Source organism: Harpia harpyja, chromosome 2 (genome assembly GCF_026419915.1).
Source record: "Harpia harpyja isolate bHarHar1 chromosome 2, bHarHar1 primary haplotype, whole genome shotgun sequence".
Lineage (NCBI taxonomy): Eukaryota > Metazoa > Chordata > Aves > Accipitriformes > Accipitridae > Harpia > Harpia harpyja.
The window spans coordinates 2,502,271-2,521,700 of record NC_068941.1 but is presented as its reverse complement, the minus strand read 5'-3'; the positions used below and the strand labels follow the sequence as shown (position 1 = coordinate 2,521,700).

General features: G+C 42.4%; 1 protein-coding gene across 2 annotated transcripts; it reads right to left on the bottom strand.

Moving 5' to 3' along the window:
• Positions 1–927: 927 nt before the first annotated feature.
• On the bottom strand, positions 928–18,889 carry SDAD1 (SDA1 domain containing 1). Of its 2 annotated transcripts, none has more exons than XM_052812431.1 (22): positions 18,677–18,889; positions 18,439–18,543; positions 18,080–18,178; positions 17,819–17,929; positions 16,982–17,053; positions 16,789–16,889; positions 15,319–15,376; positions 14,339–14,413; positions 13,428–13,529; positions 12,880–12,949; positions 12,019–12,122; positions 11,227–11,284; positions 10,571–10,629; positions 10,114–10,190; positions 8,927–9,024; positions 8,424–8,500; positions 7,896–8,028; positions 6,235–6,335; positions 5,563–5,756; positions 4,956–5,040; positions 4,385–4,546; positions 928–2,041 (listed from the first exon to the last, which is right to left on the bottom strand). In XM_052812431.1, exons 1-22 carry the CDS (start codon positions 18,764–18,766, stop codon positions 1,991–1,993), a joined length of 2,082 nt encoding a protein of 693 aa, XP_052668391.1. In that variant the 5' UTR covers positions 18,767–18,889; the 3' UTR covers positions 928–1,990. The 2 variants fall into 2 exon arrangements, with proteins under 2 accessions (XP_052668391.1, XP_052668401.1); XM_052812441.1 differs by having other exon boundaries at positions 6,235–6,332.
• Between the last annotated feature and the right edge of the window lie 541 nt (positions 18,890–19,430).

Below are 19,430 nucleotides of genomic sequence, written 5' to 3'. Positions count from 1 at the left end.
GAAAGCGAACTGCGGGCGGCAGCGGCGCCGCCGCCGGACTCCCGGTCTGCCACCGCACCGCTTCTTCGCCCCGCCACGGCGAACGGCTGGCGTCCCACCGCAGCCCCCCCACTTCCGCAGCTCCCGCCCACAGCACCGCCCACAGCGGCCACCGCCTGCAGGCGGCAGCTCAGGGGGGAGCAGAGGTAGGACGTGAGGGCCGAGCGCGATGAAAACACAACCAAAAAAAGAGGTATAAACCCGCGGTTAACGCCTATGCTTCGTTTCCCCTGTGCTTCTGTTTGTCAAATCGTCTAGAAGAGGCAGTCCAACACTCTCATTTTTACAAGTAGGGGAGAGGAGACAGCCACCCACTTGGCAGCAACAGGGTATAGCTCACTACTTGCTGGACCCCACTGCAAGCCTGGAAACCAGAGGGAAAAGAGAAGAGAGGAGACAATACACTCGTTCTAAATTCAGAGGATAAAAAAAATAACCGCCTCTCCCTTTCAGCCTCAGACGTCCTTAGTTTTTGGATACATGCACATAAAAAGGAAACTGGGCACAGTTGTTCAGGGAAAAAAAGGAAATAGGGAAGGAGGGGTTTATATAAGCGTGTATTGTAATCCCCATCTCCTCCTTACTGTGGTCACTTCAACCCGTGCTCCACACTCCATCCCTGCACTCTGCATCCATTCACCTGTCCAGCTCTCAGCTACACATCTTCCACGAGGCCAGTTCATTGCTATCGTTCCCAAGTAGCAATCCCTGCCCTTCCCTCCACAGGAGCACTGAATTTGAATTTAACAAAGTTATACAAAGCTTCTACTTTGTTCTCATCTCCTATGTGCCTGAAGCCTCTATAAGCTTTTTTTGCTTTAGGAAGCAAGGTATGACAACAAAACAAACACAAACGAAAAACCCCACATACAAGACAAATAATCATAATTAAAGTGAATACAATTGTGTATTCAACATAACAAACATACCTAAGCTGAGTGAATTCCCATGTAGGATATAAACATTAAGCTGGTTTCCTAAGAAGAAAGGAAAAAACACCCCACCAACGGCTTTTCCATTGTACTGTGCATGTGGCACCTGTTTCGGCCCCACAAGAAAATCCCTTTCAAACAAAATTTGACAAAGGGTGGTATGAATAGCTCCCTCATGTTTCCATTAAAACAGACGGCTGGGTAAGGAACAAAGAACCCATTAACGGGCCCAGCAGAGGTCAAGGCTGAAGCACAAGTTCAACCTTTGAAGTAAGGAAGCCACAGATGCATGTTATTCTCATATATACTTCACAAACCAGACACCAGCAAGTCCCACCACAAGACGCATTGATATAGAAAATAAGATTCCTTATTTCTCCTGCATGCGATACTACCTATTTAAATTGCAACATGAAAACCATCTCCCATATATTAATTTTATTCTTGTTTTCTTCATAAACTATAATGAAACTGTTCTTCCCCCTAACTGTTCACTTGAACTTACCTGTATTACAAGGATTTGGTTTTATTATTATTATACAGGTGGAAAACAGCCACTTAGGAAATGGCTTACTCGGTCTGTAAAAACACATCCATAAGACAGGCACAGACGTTATATACACATACTTTATAGACTGAGCCGGAATATTCTTTTTCTTTCCAATTACCTATTCTGGAATTGCTTCAAGTAAAATATTTTTACAATAAGGTTTTATGTTTTAAAACTTACACATACAAAACCAGCTGTAAGTTATATTCAATAAAAGATAATTGCCTGCTACCCTAGAATGTTTAAAAAAAAAAAATCAAAATCCTACAAGGATTAAGGCCTCTTCTGTCTGTCCTACAGATACACTATCCAACAGCTTGGAAGTGTTCAATGTGTAATTCTGAACAGAATAGAGATAAATCCATAAGGCATTTCAGTCCCTGTTTTCCTTCAGGGTGGTGGTGGGTGGAAATAAGCATTTCTAGGGCTATTTCTTCAAGGGCAATCATTTCTCTCCATTACTGTTTCGTTATTTCAGCAGCCGTCTTCTCTTTTTCAGAAGTGCATCTCGAAGAGCCAGCTAAGTATGAAACAAGAGTGCAATATTCAGGTAAGAAGAATATTAATTAAAGAGACAACAACATTATCACATTAACAACCCCCTTCAATTTCTTCAACCTCAGAGAAAACCACTAACAGCAGCTCTTCAGCTAACACTGGGAACAGTAACTGGCCAATGCTAATGACTACAGTGGCAGAAATGCTGTAGTTATTTAGCTAAACTCGATAGTACAATTAAAGAAAGAGCTGGGCTTCAAAAAGATTGAAATGTTTCAGTATATCATTAGCAAATCCTATATAATGAAAAAGATGAGAGTAACATAAACTGTTCTTCCACTGACTCCTATTGAATTAGAAGAGATCAAGAAAAAACTTCAGTCCAGCTTTGAGGTACGTAGGATTAAATGGCATTTTTTGAAAGAGTATTACAAAGCTTCTTTTCAAGGGGGGAAGGAGGGATGATGGAATTTTTACAAGTGCCATATCACTCTAAAGATATCTTGTTGTGTATTTCAGACATGTTTTAGTTGGTAAGGGGATCTAGTTCTGGACTATAGACAACTCCATTTTATTCTACCACCAAAGAGGGCAGCAGAACAGAGTATCCTCCAACTACACTACTCGAACCCACTTTTAGCAGTTATTTCCAAATGACGGTCAACAGAACTGATGCTGTGGCCTAACTTTAGTGAAAAATGTATGAAAAAAATTCTTCTTTCACTTTTTAACTGGTACATTTAAACTTGAAACATTAATTGGGAGTGAAGACTGAAACCGTTCAAGACAGCTTTTTCTAAAAAGTGAGCCAAGTATAGGTATCATTGTAAACAGCAGTTTCCTAGAAGTGCCTGGATCGTTTGTTTGCAACATTTTTTGTGTGTTTTGAGAGCTGGGTTGATGTGGTCAGCCTTATTTGGTGTGAGGCAGAATGATAGCACGTAAGAAGACTACAGAGGATGTTAAGTCCAAGTCTTCCTATTTAACAGAAACACTTAAGACACGTTCTCTCTATTGAGTCTATGAACAGTTTCAGTCTTGCTGCTTTTAAGGCAACAAATCACAGACAAATATACATTATACTAATGATATGATCCTGGAAGCAACTCACAAAGGAGGGTTTGTAAAAGAAGCATGCGAGTGCACTCTAGCACGAGACAGAACCTAGCAAGAAAACACAAAAATTTACACCACACAAAAACAAGACCCCTGCATAATTGGATTATTCTTAAAGTTTTTCTTGGAACATGTTCAAAGGGGTTCAATTTTATAACAACCTGTAAAACCCTAGACTGGCCATCTGCCAGGTTAGATAAAAGGGTTTTAAGGCAGATTTTTGTTGTTAGCACAGACCTACCCTGCCAAGGTGAAATACAGCAGGGCAAGGCAATATGCCTACACCAATGCTCTGGCAACAGCTGCCACACACAGCTCAGTCATTATCCCCAGCTGAGGTGCATCACAGGAGCAGGGGGGCTCCCTGTCCACACTCCATTCTTGCCAGCTCATCTAACCCCAGTCACCTGGGGGAGCCACATTGGCTCCCTGCCCAATGCCTTCAGAACAAAGTCATGCCCTGAATCTTCTGCCTTGCCTTTTAGATATCCCTTCAGCTACCCTTGGCACAGCTGCCTGCAGGAACACACAGTAACTGAACTGCCAAAAATACATGTTTGTAGCTTGTAGACCCTTTCATGAGGGCTGTGGCCAAGCTTATAGCTGAGGAAGCGCAGAAGGCAGGGGCTTCACCGCTGAGAGCAGCATATTGTGAAACTACTGTCACAGGCTAAACTGAAGCAATTTTTTTTTTTCCTAAACAGTTTCAAATAGCTAATAAATAGCATTTATTCTGTGCTTTAAGTACATTTGTGACAAGCTATTAGATGACCTCAAGGCCAGGACAGACAAGTCCATAATATGACGGTAACAGGAGAAAGGTCAAAGAAAGAATACGGAGAGTGAAGAAACACACTAAGAGCTTGTCATGAAAAACAGCTCCTCCATATCAGGGAAACACTTCTTCTATCACAGGGTTATAGGCAGAATCCTAATATGACCTTTAATTTATATAAAGGAAAACAAACCACATAATCATTGCCTTCCTAACCTACACATGACTTTGCAACAGGGCTTGGTCCTTGATGCATATTAAAAAGACCAACAAAAGCATTCTTCACCACCACGATCTCTGATATACCTCCTCTGGGGTAGGATTCAAGGGAAGCCACGTAGCCCACAGTCCTTTCCAGCTACTAAATCATCAAAGTGAACAGCAATGAGTTAGGGCACAGGATAGACAGCACTTCACCTGCATTATATCTCTACTGCTCAGACTGCCCCATCTATTTTCAACATTAAATATTACCTGTTTTTCCCTGAAAGAACGCTTATTTTTTGTCCGGACGCTATGGCTATATCTCATCATCATGAAGTTCTTGTGCTTTTTCTTTTCTTTGTTGGAAGAGCTGGCAAATGGGTTAATTCTTGTTTTCTTTTTCACAAATTCTTTTCTGTCTGTTTTTCCAGCCTAGAAGAGACAATGTAATATAACAATAGGGCATCATTTTCCTTTCCCTACAGTTAACATCAGCTGCTGAAGGTGACAGGTTCTGTGGCAGTAACAATAAATCCAGGTTCAGGATGACTTTCTATGTATGCTACATGCGTTCTTCCATGCTGGCTGTATTTCTTAAGTCACAGTGAAAACTGGCTGTGTCTATTTTCATCGTCACCTGTGACCAGCAAGAGGCTGATTATTTGTTACAGCCAAGATGCAACAGCAAAAAACTATACAAAACATTTCTCAAAACACAGATGGTAGCTGGGCACCCATCTTACAGATGCAACCCCACCACCTCCTCCTTGTGCAGGAGACAAAAACAACCCCAAACCCAAATCTAGAAAAACAGAGGATATGAAATAGCCCCATTCCTCACCATTGCAGTTGCCAGCCTGGTCTCCTTGTCTGATTTAGGCTTCTTATGCAGATGTTCAATATCTCTGAGTGAAAGCAACTCTCCCCTACACACACAAAAATCCAACAAAAGGCCATCATACACAAAACTTCATCTGGCAAGAAAAACAATATGCCCTCTTGACCCGTTGTCTCTCACCCATCTCTTACGCCATTGTCTTCCTATAAACTTTCACACAAGCGCTTCTTGTTCTTCTCTCTCAGGCTAATCCTCATGCTTGGGACAACCCTTACAAAAGTCTCTCAATACTGTTTTTCAAGTCCTGCTTTATCCACAAAGTTTAAGGAACTCTGGAGATACAACCATGCAACTACTGCTACAAAAAAAACCCACATGCCTATTGGTCTGAACAAGCAAAACAGTCTCAGCTTCCATCATCCCCTCTTGTCTTTTCTCCCAGGTATAAAGAAATCCCCTGGGCCAGGATCCATTCTAGGCTGTGTGGCTGTTTGCCACCTGTCACCAGAGGACACTGAACAACAACAGAGCTCTGTGCCCTGCTGCCATTAAAAGCTGTATCAACAAATTATAGGGAAGAGAAAGCACGCATTAATAGTCCGTATCCTACCTGCCCTCCTCCTCCTCCTCATCTATTTCAATATTTTTCCTCTTTGCAGCTTTGCCAGGTGCAGAATTAAGTTCTTTGGAAAGCTGGGCAAGACGTATTTTGTGGAAGTCTTCTTGAGTTAGCAGCCTGCTTGTACTGACTGCTGCAGCTTTGGCTTTTCGTTCCTCTATGGGCATGCTTTTCACCTTCTCTGCCTTTTGAAGAAAGTACAAAAGAAGAATCATCTAGAGCTTTGCAAACCACGTCTATGCTGCAATCCATGACCCTTGCCTCCCAAATACCAATGTAGGGGCGATATTGTTGGGAAATGCTACAACCAGCTGTTAGGATTTTCATAGTCTTACATCTAACATGTAGTATGAGAATAAAGAAGCACATCTACTCCAGATTTCAGAGTGAATAAAAGCACTCCTGTAAACACCATTTATTTTGAAGGAATTCCTTTGAAGGAATTTAGCACTGGGACAGAAATCCCGCACCTCTGCTCCTCACCCTAACAACACACATATTTCAGCACAAGTAGTACTTCAGGCTCATTGATTCTGGTCAATTTACTGCTCAGCCGTGTTTAGTTAATTTATGAGCAGATGCACAAAGGTACAGAGCCAGAGAATCTGGTCTGCTATTAACAAAACTGATTTGTATTTGGGGTAGAAGACACTTGGAACTCACTACTTCTTGCTGCTCCTCATCTGAGGAGTGATGCACATCAATCCATTCTCCATCTTCATTATCTTCTTCCTCGCTCAGACTAGCGCTTTCCCATCCATCTGCTCAGGGGAAGAAATGCACAGAGCTGTTAATACAGATTCAGCTTAAGTGCTTCAGTTTTAGATAATTTAAGATTGGATTACAAGCTCTCACTGCCTCTCATTACCTATCTAACTGCATTTATGCCGGGGACACGCTTACCAAACAGGCAAGCTGTAGGGTCTCGGCATCCCAGCCTTAGAACTACATAGACATTACAAAGACATAAGATACTTCATACGTCTGATCACTATTTGTAATGATTTTTAGAAGACATCCACAGTTGAACAGACCAGCAGCTCCCATGCTTTCCCACTGGCAAGTTCAACTACCAAATTCCGTCTGGCTTGCAACTGATTCGGAGCTGTGCAAAAAAACTCAGCTTGGATTTTTTAGCAAGCCCACGTCACATGCGCATTCAGTTACAGACACCAATTTTTGTAGTGATAACTGCATATGGCAGTGCGAGGTCTTGGAAAACACACGCACACCCCCCTCCAACAGACCGCTGAAAACAGCTGGTGTATTTTGTCATTACGGTGAGCTGCAGCCACCTTAATACATTTATTTATTATGAGCTTTCAACAAACCTGGAACAACAGTGACGTGAGCCTTTACAGGAAATGCATTTATGTACACCTCATTCACTCCAAACCAACCCAAGCACAGAAAATACCCAAAGCAGTTTGCAACAAGTCAGTGTCTCAGCCAGCTGTACCATACTGCTACGCTTTGCAAAGCTTAACTCTCATCTGAAGTTAAAGATCCTCAAAACAAAGTGCATTTGGGACAGTCTCTGAATACAGGTGGTAATCCTTATTACACTGTTCAGTAATGGTGTTCCCTGCTCCCTGCCATCTAAGCCAAGGAGGGAAGCAATGCAATGCAATGCAATTTATAGCTAAGTTACTCTCTACTGTATATGCATTGCTGCTCTTCACCGTTGTTCAAACTGACTCATGTGCTAAAGTTATCAGCTTCAGAAGCCAAAGCAGATTGTTATACTAATCGCTGCATTCATGTGCATAAGAAACATGTTGCATCAGGCTGTACTGGAGGAATAAACACCTCCACTGCTATACCTCCAATGCCCTCAGGCTTGATTTGCCAAACTCTTCTGGCTTGATTTTCAAGTCCCTCCCCATCTTTTTTTTCCTGATTCAGGCAGGAGTTCCAGGTTGTGTGGAGCATTTACACAGGAAGTGAATTACAGAAGCCAAATACTATTTCAAAGTACTATTCCAGTGTTTTATAATACGCAACAAAATCTTATCTTTAGTAATAACTGAACACATCAAGTTTCATAGCCGTACAATGTCTGTCCTTCTGCTTTTTCATCCCTCAGTGTCTATCATACAAAGCAACACACAGTAACAAACTTCACTAGATAAATTGCACTTACTCAGAGATAGTATCAGTGCTTCTTAATGGACAAATACAGACATGTGCAAGCCATGCAGCATGTGACAGCAGCAAACGAAATGTGCAAACAGCAAGTTTAATGTCCAAATAAAATCTTAGTGACAATGATGCTCAAAATAGAAGTGGTAAAATAAAAAAAAAAAAAAAAAAAAAAGGCCAACCTTCCTCTTGGGTTCCTCCCTTTTCCTTTTGACTCTCGACATCCAATACTTCTGCTCCTGGAATATAATCTTTGGCATCCAGTTCTCCATATTCATGAATCCTGGCTTCCGACGAGGCCTCAGTAGGCTTACCCTGTAAGTTAACAAAATACACGTTAAGCAGGCTGCTATTTTAATGCCCACAAATCCATGAAAAAATTTTGTGGAGAGGAGAGTGCGGGTGGGAAAGATAAATTCTGCCTGATAAAATAAGAAGAAATATTGAATTACTAAAAAGTTGAACAAGCTCTAGGAATATAGTCAAGCTTCTGTAGCACGATCCTGCTGTCAATGAGTTTGATAAATTTGAACTAAGGAAATCTTGAAATCAGAGCGCACCACATCAAAAGGCAGCAAGGGAGCAGGCAGGGGAAGAAGGCAGGCGTGATTCCACCTCATTCTCAAGAGGCTACAAGACCAGTTCTCATCATTTTTGAGCACATGAGCCTATGTTTTTGGTGAATGCAATGCACATGAAATAACACTTGCCCTGAATTTCTTCTGCAGCATCTCTGGATTCAGAGAACGGAAAAGGTGTATCAAAGTTCTCGCAGCCATCATCACATCTACCCAGAAAAATAAAAAGGAGAGTCAGGAATAAGTACAGAAAAGCATAATTCTGAGCAAAATGAAAGCCCACTCAGATAGTCAGTATTTACAGCCTGCTCATGCCTTTTTCTGAAGTTATAGCTCCCTCAGGTTTCTCCAATGCAGGATTCAGCTCTTCCTTAGGGCTCAATCTCTATTAGCAAGCAGTTTCCCTTTTTCAGTTTTGTCAATTAGTTCCCCTGCCCTAACTACCCTTGACTGTTTTGTCTCCTATGTATATACACTCCAAATACAGAGATATGCAACACACATATTGAAAATGATACCTCTCAGCTCACATAAAAAACAATTAAGACATTGCTATTATGAAGGCTGTAACAATGGAGGACCAGATGATAGAGGAGAATACAGATTTAAAAGTCATATCCATGTAATACACTTACTTTTATTTTTATGAGTCTTGTACTGAACGAGGTCTTGGAGCAGATCTTCAGTCATGGCTAATGGACATCTCGCAGTGATTTCTTTTATTGCATTGATTCTAAAAAAATTGGAAGTGAATTATATTCTGAACACCACAGTTGAGAGGCACTCCCACTGGCCCAGTAATAGACTTAATTATCTGGAATTTGAAGAACCTTATACAACATTTAATTTAACAGAGGAGAACATCACAAGGAGCTCTCCGTGCCATGGTTCTCCAAAACCCTCCAAAATCTTTGGCCCATATTCTACTCTCCAGCCATTATTTTGTCTGATCCTAGGCCTCAGGAGCCTGCAACTGAAGTCTGGGTCCAGGCAGACAGGAAAAGAAGTCAATCACCAGGCCAAGAAAAAAAATTAAAAAAAAATATCAAGAAACAGTTCTGGAGGCAACAATGAGCAGGCTAGGGACAGGATAACAGAAGTCCACGGGCTCACACAAGTTCCCTTTTAAACCACCTTCATGCACACACTTAGTATGCTAAATACTTGGATTAAAACCATGCCAAGAGGAAAAGGAATAGCTCACAAAATATTCACAGCGTGTCTACTACACACAATAGTCTGCCCCTGTTGAGTGCTTCAAGGACAGTTCAGCTCTCTCCTACATTTACTGATCATTCTCTACTGCACTTACACCAGAGCTTTCACACGTACCTCTCCTGACTAGTCAAAGAAAGTACATTACAGTCAGAAAAAGCAACATTTAAATTTGTTGTCAGTAGTGAAACTTCATCCACAAAACATTTAAGTTAAGAGTCCTGAAGTATGCTGCTAGCCACTCACTGAGTATATACAAATATATTAATTCATAGCCAAGAGGTCTGCCCTCAAAGTAGAAATAACAATACCCAGGAAGGCTGAAAATACAAGGCCAAACTAGAAGGCAAAAAAGCCCACACCATCACGAAATCCAGAAAAGTTAAGTCACAGCACTGAGCACAGAAACCCATCATTCCAGGGAATTTAAAACACTGCCAAAAATAAGGAAAGTTTATGCTGAGATACTGTCCTAACTTGTTTTTATTCAAGCAGGTTCTTGAAAGCGTAGTATGAATGACAGGACTAAGCTGCAGGTGGTTTAAAAAAGAAAAATATTTGTCCACATTGAGAGAGTTTTGCAGTTTTTGTAAGATTCTTTACCCACCCCACGGTCATGACCTCCCCAGAATTCTTGTCAGTGACAAAGTTGTTGGCAATGGTCATTAACACTGACTGGATAATCTGAAAGTAAGAAAAAAGGTTATATAAACTTAATGCATACTTAATAAAATGGTAAAAATGATTACACATTATTAACAGACAACAGAGCCCTTTTCACAGAAAGATAGAGCTCAGGACTTGTCACTATAGCCTGCAAATATTTTCTAGACACAAATTCTCTTGCAGAAATGAAGGCATCAGACATAGTTGGGTTTTTTTCATACCCTTTATACAAAACAATCCCTTGGAAGTTGCAGAAGTAGCCAAAATTACCATAAGCTTATGAAGACAAAGGGTTTGACCAGATTCCCTTTTCCCCCTCCCCATGAAAGCACTCGGTTATATTTCCACGCTGGCCTGCTGTCCGTTTTTAACATCACCGGATATAGGTGGGTACTGACCTCAGGTGGTACCAGCTGATGTGAAGCCTGTGCAGCAAACAGAAGAATCTTTGTCACTTCTGGAAGAAAAGAAAAGTGGGAAGAATATGCCAAAGTGTATTGCTGCAGCTTACTCTAGCCAATAAACGCACCCACCAAAACAGCTAACTCAACAAGCTGCTCAGTCTAAGTCTCAAAACCATTTCAGTCTGAGGTTATTTGGGACAACTATTTCTCCTCTCCCACCAAGCATTAGGAACTCATCTGGTCTCCACCCCACCAGCAGTGCAGGCCCTTAATAGCCAGCTAAGACAAAAAGAAATGCTCTAGAACTAACGTGAAACACCAGTAAAACAAAGCAGCAAAAGGCAGTCATGCTTTGCTCAACTAGTCAGGATTTGCAAAGAACTAGGGGCTCAGGAGATTTGTTTATTCCATTGCTAGAGCTTCTCAAACGCTTAACTAAGGAGCGCTGAGCGCACACAGCTTCCATAAAAGTCCAAAGCGCTTTGCACTTCTGGAAGTCAGGGCCTTTTACTTCCTTCATCCACACTGTCTGGACTACTACTTCCTACTACCTGCTAAGCTACTGCTACTCACTCACAGCACCACTTCTAAGAACTGACTGTACATGTGACACGACGGACCAGCAGTGTTACCTACTAGTAGCTACCTACCTCTCTGATGGGGCTGTAGGAATCTCTGAACGAAGGGGTAGAAATTAAAAAGAAAAAGCTGCAAGAAGGAAGTTGTAACAGATTAGCTTCTTGTCTTTTAACTTGAGATCACCTTCATAGGCAGATACGCTGTAAAACAATCAACGATTCTATACAGCGTGCTCTCCAAATGCCTTGGATTTTACTGCATGACGCATTCTCCTGCCTTGAGTTTGATATACATGGAGATGAGGAAATGATTTGTACAAAGGATATACAGGCTCAATCCCAAACTCTGTGAAATCCAGAGTGGTTCTTCTCAGACTGCACAGAATTCAAATTCGGGCACTCTGCTGCATCATCCTACAACATGCTGCTTCGCTTTGCCTTGGGGACACAATCTTCTCTCCCAAAACAGAAATAGACTCCAGTAATTTTGATCACACTTTGGCTGCACCTCAGAAACTGCTGTTGATGAGCAATTGCTGGACTCCTTTGAAAAGCCTTTCTCCTTTGAAGAACCTCCCAGGAGCATGCAGGTCTTGAAAAAGACATGTTCTCCTCTATTTGTTAGAGACAGCTCAGCTATTCCAGACCAACAGTTTTCTCTAGCAGAACTCCCTTAGTACCGCACAAGTCTATGCCATTGTGCCATGCCATGAGGCCCACTGGCAACTATGTGACCATACATCTGCACTTTTCAACGTAGAGGAAAATTAAACCTCATCTTCCAGAGGCACAAGGCCCGAGCATGCCACCACCCAAACCAGGCTTGCTACCATCAGACCATTAGAAAATTATCAGAGTATGTACCTCATGTATTCCCACTAGCCTAGATATTAGGTCCATGAGCATCATCTTCACTTCAAATCGCTCCTTGCAGTTCTCCAGCTGCTTCAGCAGTTTCTCTGCAAAGTCTAGAAGACACAATAACAGATTTGTGGTAGACTTAAAGAGCACAATGCAGAACTCAGCTGGGATTAGTTTAAAAAAGGCAGTTTGATTTGGTTGGGTTTTTTTAAGCCCCAGTGCCCTTGCACAGAAGAAATTCAAGGTGGCCAGAGCACTTCTCTCAATGGGTTATTCTTCTTCCTACAAGCCTAGAAGGTCTAAAGCTGTGCACAGGTTCAGCAGAGAGGAAAATGCACAGAAGTTCCACAACATCATAAGCACAGGGTCAGTATTTAAAGCTAGATTTTAGATACATTTTGGGTTCATCTGAAGAACAAAATCCCCAGAGGTTCACTAGATCAGACTAAGACCAAGTCGCATGTTATTAGACGAACATCAGACTAGTAACAGAAATACATTTTTGAAGGGGGTAAGCAGAAGAAGCGATAGTAGAGAAACTAATCCCCATTCACCAAATTACGGCCTGCGCACATACAAGAAAGAGGTAGAGAGCCACATCCCATCTGTAGCAACCTGAACCAGATGATATAATATTGTTCCTTGTCTGACCATCTACATATGTTCCACTACAGCAAGCACAACAGGATTGATGTCACTTTTTTGAAGTGCTATCAAACTCTAGGATAAAGCACACTGCAAGTGTCACATTGTCACATTTGTATCTACTTGTCACTTTCATTCTCCTTGCAGAGTTGCATCTAAGCTTCAGTGGCCAGGATTAACACATAACTTGAAAAAAGACAAAATACAATGCATGCTTACCTTGGGGATCGTGAATCAAGTGAATAGCAGAAAAGTTGAACACCTCTGGTTTGCTCTTCTTCTTCTGTTTCTGCATGGCAAAGAGAGTAAGAAAGACTTTTTCTTTCCATTGAAAAGCTGCAAGTGCTTCAGTTTCAGGCTGCTGTTAAAAGCTGCTATTTGCCATTCTTTTCAAAAAGAGGCACTTCGAATTTAACAAGTAAACTATCACTCTTTTCAACTGCGTAGGGTTTTCTGCCACCTGACTTAAGAGGCAACAGGAGCTGCATTAAAAAGTTACTTATCAAGACACCACATACTTTAAAGCAGGGGACCACACAAAGGGTACCCAGAGCAGAACTAATCCACAACTTAGATTAAGTCTGTTTCAGAACAGCTCTCTTCCAAGCAAACATGGCATATGCCTGGCCAATAGACACTAGAACACTTGAGGACCTTTACGTAGAAGGGATGACAAAACGTAGCTAAGTCAACAGGGGCAACAACAGGATTTCTGCACTTGAAGGATTAAGCTAAAACAGTGGCAAGTCAGGCGCCACCCTCCTCACCTTGAGGACCTTCATTGCTTTTTCCAGTTTCTTCTTGCGCTTGGTGGTTTTCTTGTTAGTTGCATACCGCATCATCAGATCTCTGGCTGTGGGAACATCGTCCTTGAGAAAGAATGCAAGGAAAACAAGACTCAGGTGACATCAGGCTTCAAATGGGAATCAGAGAAACAAAAAGTATCAATGTTTTTCAGGATCACGCACTATATTTGAAAACTCTCTCTCTTCATAAATTTCATCATACAAAAATACTAGCATTTAAAATACCAATTCCATAAAAGTAGCCACACACCTACATGCAACAGAGATCACAAACACTTAACAGCATATCAACGCAGTAGTTTTTACAGCTGGTTAATTAGAGAGTATTGTTCAGTCACAGACAAATATTGATATCCTGTATTAGGAGGTTCTAGACTGAAATCCTGCTAGGTTATCAGCCTTCTCAAAGTAACTGAATTACGTTCATTTGTACACAAAGGGGAAGTGGAGCACAAAAGGGAAAACTGAAGACAAAACGGACAGCTAAAAAATTAAACCAGCTTCCAATACACCAGGTGAAAGCCTCTTCCCACAACTCTACAATACACATCTAGCAATTCACATCTTCATGAAACAGACTGACCAGCCCCTGCTTAGGTCTTCAAAGTTAATTGCTTCCTTCACAACAAGAGGAAAGCAAAGGAGCTCTTAGCATTAGTCTTCAGACAGACAGCAAAGGCATCCTGCTATCAGTTGGGGCCAGCTGTCAAAAACACTAAACTTTTTTGCAAAGCGCAGAAACATCTAGAGGAAAAAAGATGGAAAACTAAGTAACACAGAAGCAGACAGATGGCAGAGCCAGGGTCACTAGGATGACAGACCTATTAAGAGTTTGAAGAACGGAGAGAAAAAGATTTAATCACAACACCCACCTCAGATTCTGAGTCGCTGTCTTGTTTCTCATCTTCATCTCTCCCAAGAAAGAACTTCAAACCAGCAACTAATACCTGAAAAGCCAAGTTTATGTAGGAGAGGACAAACTGACAAGAGTATTTACAACAGCCATACATCCACATCTTAGGTCATGCGAAGACTCTCCCAATTTTTTAACAGGCATGGATATGAACAGAAAGCAAAACAAATCACAGACTAAAAGCCACAGGTGTTTTACAGACACAGTCAATATTTGCTGCCCATTCTCAACAGTCAGAGGCACACAAAGAATCAAAAAGCAGCTGGGCTTCCACAATGCCTGGAGCAAGTTTAAAGATGCAAATTCTCTTTCCGTCATTCTGCAAAGCAATTTCAATTTAATTGCTCCATGCCAACATTATCAGGAACTCCAGCACAACCGATACCCGAGACAGTGCTCAGAACTCCAAACTTCTATTAGTTTATACAGGTTTGTTGATGGGGGTTTTTTGTTAGTTTTGGTTAGTTGGGTTTTTATTGAATGGAACACCTTTTGGACCTTCATAATGTAAGAACTTACCTGAAACCATAATACAAGTCCTTAAAACCTCCAGCACTGCAGAACTGACACAGATGACAGAAGGCCTAAGATTTACGCAAGCCCCAGGCAGGATAGCAGCTCTCTCCACATTTAACAAATGAGCGCCTTAAGGTGCTGGTTACGAGGAGGTGATAACTGTGACAGTCTCTTCTGAGCAGCAGTGGGAAGTATACGTACCCTCCCCACACCAGCCTGCACTTGTTAAAAGACAAGCTTCCAATTCTGCTGCTCTGTACATAAGAACCAAATGCCGCCTCCTCCCACAACACAAGTGGCATTTTGAAAATACAACAAGCAGAAGACAAATCGTCAGTGAAGCCTGCTAGCAACTACAGTACCGAAATAAAAAGTTGCATCCAGAAGAAAAATCCAGTTTCATCAAGGGATTTCTGTTCTCACCTTTGTCACTTTGGAAAAGCAGGCAGTTGTGATGACATTTACTGTTTTGGCATCATTCCTGGAACAAAGCAAAACATTAAGTTTGGCAATTTCAAGTCATCCTCAGAAAATTAAGTCTCTTGAAATGTGACTCCTAACAGTTGGGAAGATTCATTAGAGTCAAGTCTCTCAACACTTCGAGTAGATTTGCAAACAAAGAAGTTAAGCTTCTGTCATTTTCTTTTATTCTTCTAACATAGCAGTAGCTTCATCTAAATAGACAGACACACTTGCATTCCATCTAGTTCATGCTGTGACTGAAGGGACAGAAAAAAAGAATCTCCAGTAAAATAACTGAAGACAGATTACCACTTTTTCCACTGATAAAAAGAAAATAAAACCCCTGCCAGGATTAAAAAAAAAAAAATTAAAAAAAAATCAGTGCAGAATTCTAACTTATTCAGAAATCAACTGGATAGTTGAGATAAACTATGCTCTAAAAATACAGACTTATAAGAAATAAAGCTGCAGGAAATAATTTTATTTTATACCAAGTCTCACGTACTTAAAAACCTACTTAGTAAAACTGCAGAAGTCTTTACCTTTCAGCAACACTATTTTTCAGCACTCTATGTTTTCTCTCCCTCGTAATAATCTAATCTATTCTGGAGATACATAAGCAGCAAACACTCTGCTCACCAGCAGTATCATGTTTTGCATTTGTATCTCTCTACACAGTTCATTTCTGTGCAAGAAGCAAGTAAAGCAAAGGAGTTACAAACTGAACCGCTTAAAAGTCTTTAACATGTTTTTACAGTCAAGCAGCAAGCGGTAGTGAAGAGACTACCATCTTCTCATGCAATCTAGTGCTGGGTAACATCTGCTCTGGCATTTTGTAACACAACAGAAGAATTCAGCAACATGTTAGGTACAAGACAGCAACTGAGAGTACTCGGTGCGCTTCTAGTCCTTTCAAGACTTATCTAGGCAACAATTTTTCAGGCTATCTACTAAAAATAGGAGCTATATTATAGCTTCACAAAAAGAGCCAAAACTCAAAGCACCCATTAGATCAGTCTTCTAGAATTAACTTACAGAGTTTAAAAAACAAGAAAAAAAACCAAAACCAAAATTCCTCTTTCCACTGTACAGGACAAGCTGTATGCCAATATTAGCAGCTTTTATATGCAAAAGCTCAAAAAAGCCAGCTGCACACCACTTCTGTTTTGAATGCAATACATATGATTTACATACCGGTTTCAACTAAAATGTCAAAGATTCAACCTAAATAACTCCTAAAATTCATGCAAGACAGTATTTCCTGCCAGCTAAATTACATGCCACAACATACAGCCCCACTGGAACACAAAGAAGATAAATATATTTAAGTCACAGCCCCGCAGCATTACATTTTGCACCACGTGCCATGAGTGATGTCAGGACGGCTGCCCCACGATAAAGGGGGAATAAGTACGAGCCTGCCAGACCTACCAAATATTCCTTCTGTAAAGTTCAATCATCACGTCCAGAGATATCTTGGCAGCAGTGGGGTTGCTGTCTCTCAACATAGTGTACATGAAGTTCTGCAGTGTCTAAGAATGAAGTTTGGAAACATTTTTTATTAGAAGTCTTTTGCAATATCAAGAGAGTAAATTGAAGTATATCTAAAAGCTAAAATACTTACTGTGTTTACTTTATTGTTTTTGTGTTTAGCATTGACATTCTTGATGTCGGACACGATGTGAGTATACAAAGTCTGTAAACAGAGAGATAATAGGGAGTAACCTAAGCAAGTCATGCGGAGAACAATGCAGATACATTACTATTACCCCAAAGTCTCTAAGTACTAAAATGAGACCAAACTGATCACCACTGAGAACACTATTTTCTCCTTTAAGTTACACTTGGAAAAACAACAAGAAGTTATCCTGTAAAGTCTCATGTATGCTTTATTCTTATGTGTTTTTATGAAAAGCATACTTAATTTACAGAACGGTAAGCCAGGAAAATGAACAGCACGAAGTATTGCTTAAAAAAAAACAAACTCCTGCTTCTTTCAGGCATGTTCTGATGGCCAGTTCAGTAATCCTGGTGGCAGAAAGCAAGTACTTTCACTTTTATGGCAGAAAACCCCAGACACGGCTTTAACTAGCAGCTGGTTTGGTTTTAGGTATTTTAGTGAGAAGTTCTCACAAAGAATTCAGTAAAGCCTGCTCTGACAGCAACGTGTTTGTGGTTTTTACCTGCAGACACATCCAAGCTGCTCAATTCCAAATGCGGGACAGGCCCACAGCCTGCAACAGCATGGTAAAGCTGATTACAGCAGCAAGCTTCATTACTAACCAAACACACAGATCCAGTCTTGCCTCTGGCACTGTCAATCGCTGAAAAAGCAGAGCTATTTTAAACTCTCTTAGTTACCCAAGAAAGGAGAACAGCTGCCTGCCAGCGCTGCATTACTTCTAGCAACTTGGTCAAAACCCACTGGAAATCAAGACCCGTTTTTGTAAGCACGGCTTACTTTTCGTAGAAGCTTATCATGACACCGCAGCAGTTGAAAGAAGAGCTCCAGCAAACTCGTTGGATTTATTAGATTCTTGTTTCTTAACAAGATCAAAGCCTTACAGAACGTCTGTAAGAGAAAAACAGGGAATTGGAACCAAAATTTCATCATACTCTCCAGTCTCCATCTTTGTTAGAAAACTGAAAAGCAAACCGTAAGCTCTGGTCTCGCACGTAGAAGACACCGTCTGCCCCAAACGTGCTTCGGTGCAGGCCTTACCATGCGCAGGTCGGCATCCAGGACGGTATGGTGGTAGGAGAGCAGCTCCTTCAGCTGCTGGGGAAAGCTGGCCATGTGTTCTGGGTAGCAGTGCGCGACCTAGGTAGAGACAGACCCAGCTGAACTCGCTAGCGGAAACCCGGGGTCACCTCACGACCCTGGGAAAAAAAATCCCTTTTTAAAAAGTTGTACCAAATGCCCAACAGAAACACCTCGCACGCCTGGAAATGGACAAAACCGCTGCATGAACCTTGGTCAATGCGCCAAACCCGCCACGGCCATCGCGCTCCGGGCAAAGCCTCTGCGGCTGCCGAAGCAAGCCAGCCCCGAAATTATTTTTCAAAAGGACAGCGACTTACCTGCGCCAGGAACATCACCAGTTCGGCCAGCTCCTTACTGGGCTTGTCCGGCTGGAAGGTGAAAATCTCCACATGGGACTGGTAGTGGTGGTACTGCTGGAGAAACTGAGCACAACACCACACACGGGGGTGAGCGGGGCGTGGGGGGCTGCCGAGCAACACCTGGCCCCCCCCCCCCCCCCCCCGGACCCGCACGGCCCATCACCGCTTCCCGGAGGGCCCACCCCCGGCTCCGTACCTCTTCGGTGTAGGAATTGGGGTCCCGCTTGATAAGGTTCTGGAGCTGGGGCAGGTTGCTGGGCAGCTTGTTTCCCTGGCGGCCCGACATGGCGACCCCGATTCGGAGCCGGACGCGGCGAACCACTGCCTCTCCTGCCCGGAACACGTGAGCAACCAGCTGGGCGCCGCCATGTTGACCCGACGGGCGCCGCCAAGGGACAAACTTCTGCGAGAGGCACGTCCTCCCCGCGGCGCTCCCTGGGGTCTGCCGGCAGCGGCTCGCCCGCCGGCTCTCCTCCCGCCATCCCAAGGGGAAAGCGGCCAGAGAAGCAGCTCCTTGCTGGCATCTCCTCCTCCTTCCCGGCAAAGGCTCCGGGCAACCCCGTCAAAGTTAAACACAACAGGAGTCAGATTTGGTGAACGTAGCCTCCTCCTCTGCAGTTTTCCAATCGATTTCTCCCCCTCGTTTGCATCATGTCACTCCAGCGCAGTGACCCTGCACTCGCCCTAGCTGGATCACGTATCCTAATTCAGCACGAAAAAGTCATCTTTTAAACACTAAGCGCTGCCAGCGGTGCAGCAACACTGCTGAGGAACTGGATCTGGTCCTTAACAGTTATGTTGCTCGTGACAGATGCCACAAATACACATTACAGACAAGCTGCCAAGACCTAAGCATGCAAAGCAAAGAACACCATCAGCACTGGTTCCCCACTCCAGCACTTTAAAACAACTCAGTGTTTTGACTCACACAGCCATGAGCAGCATGCATG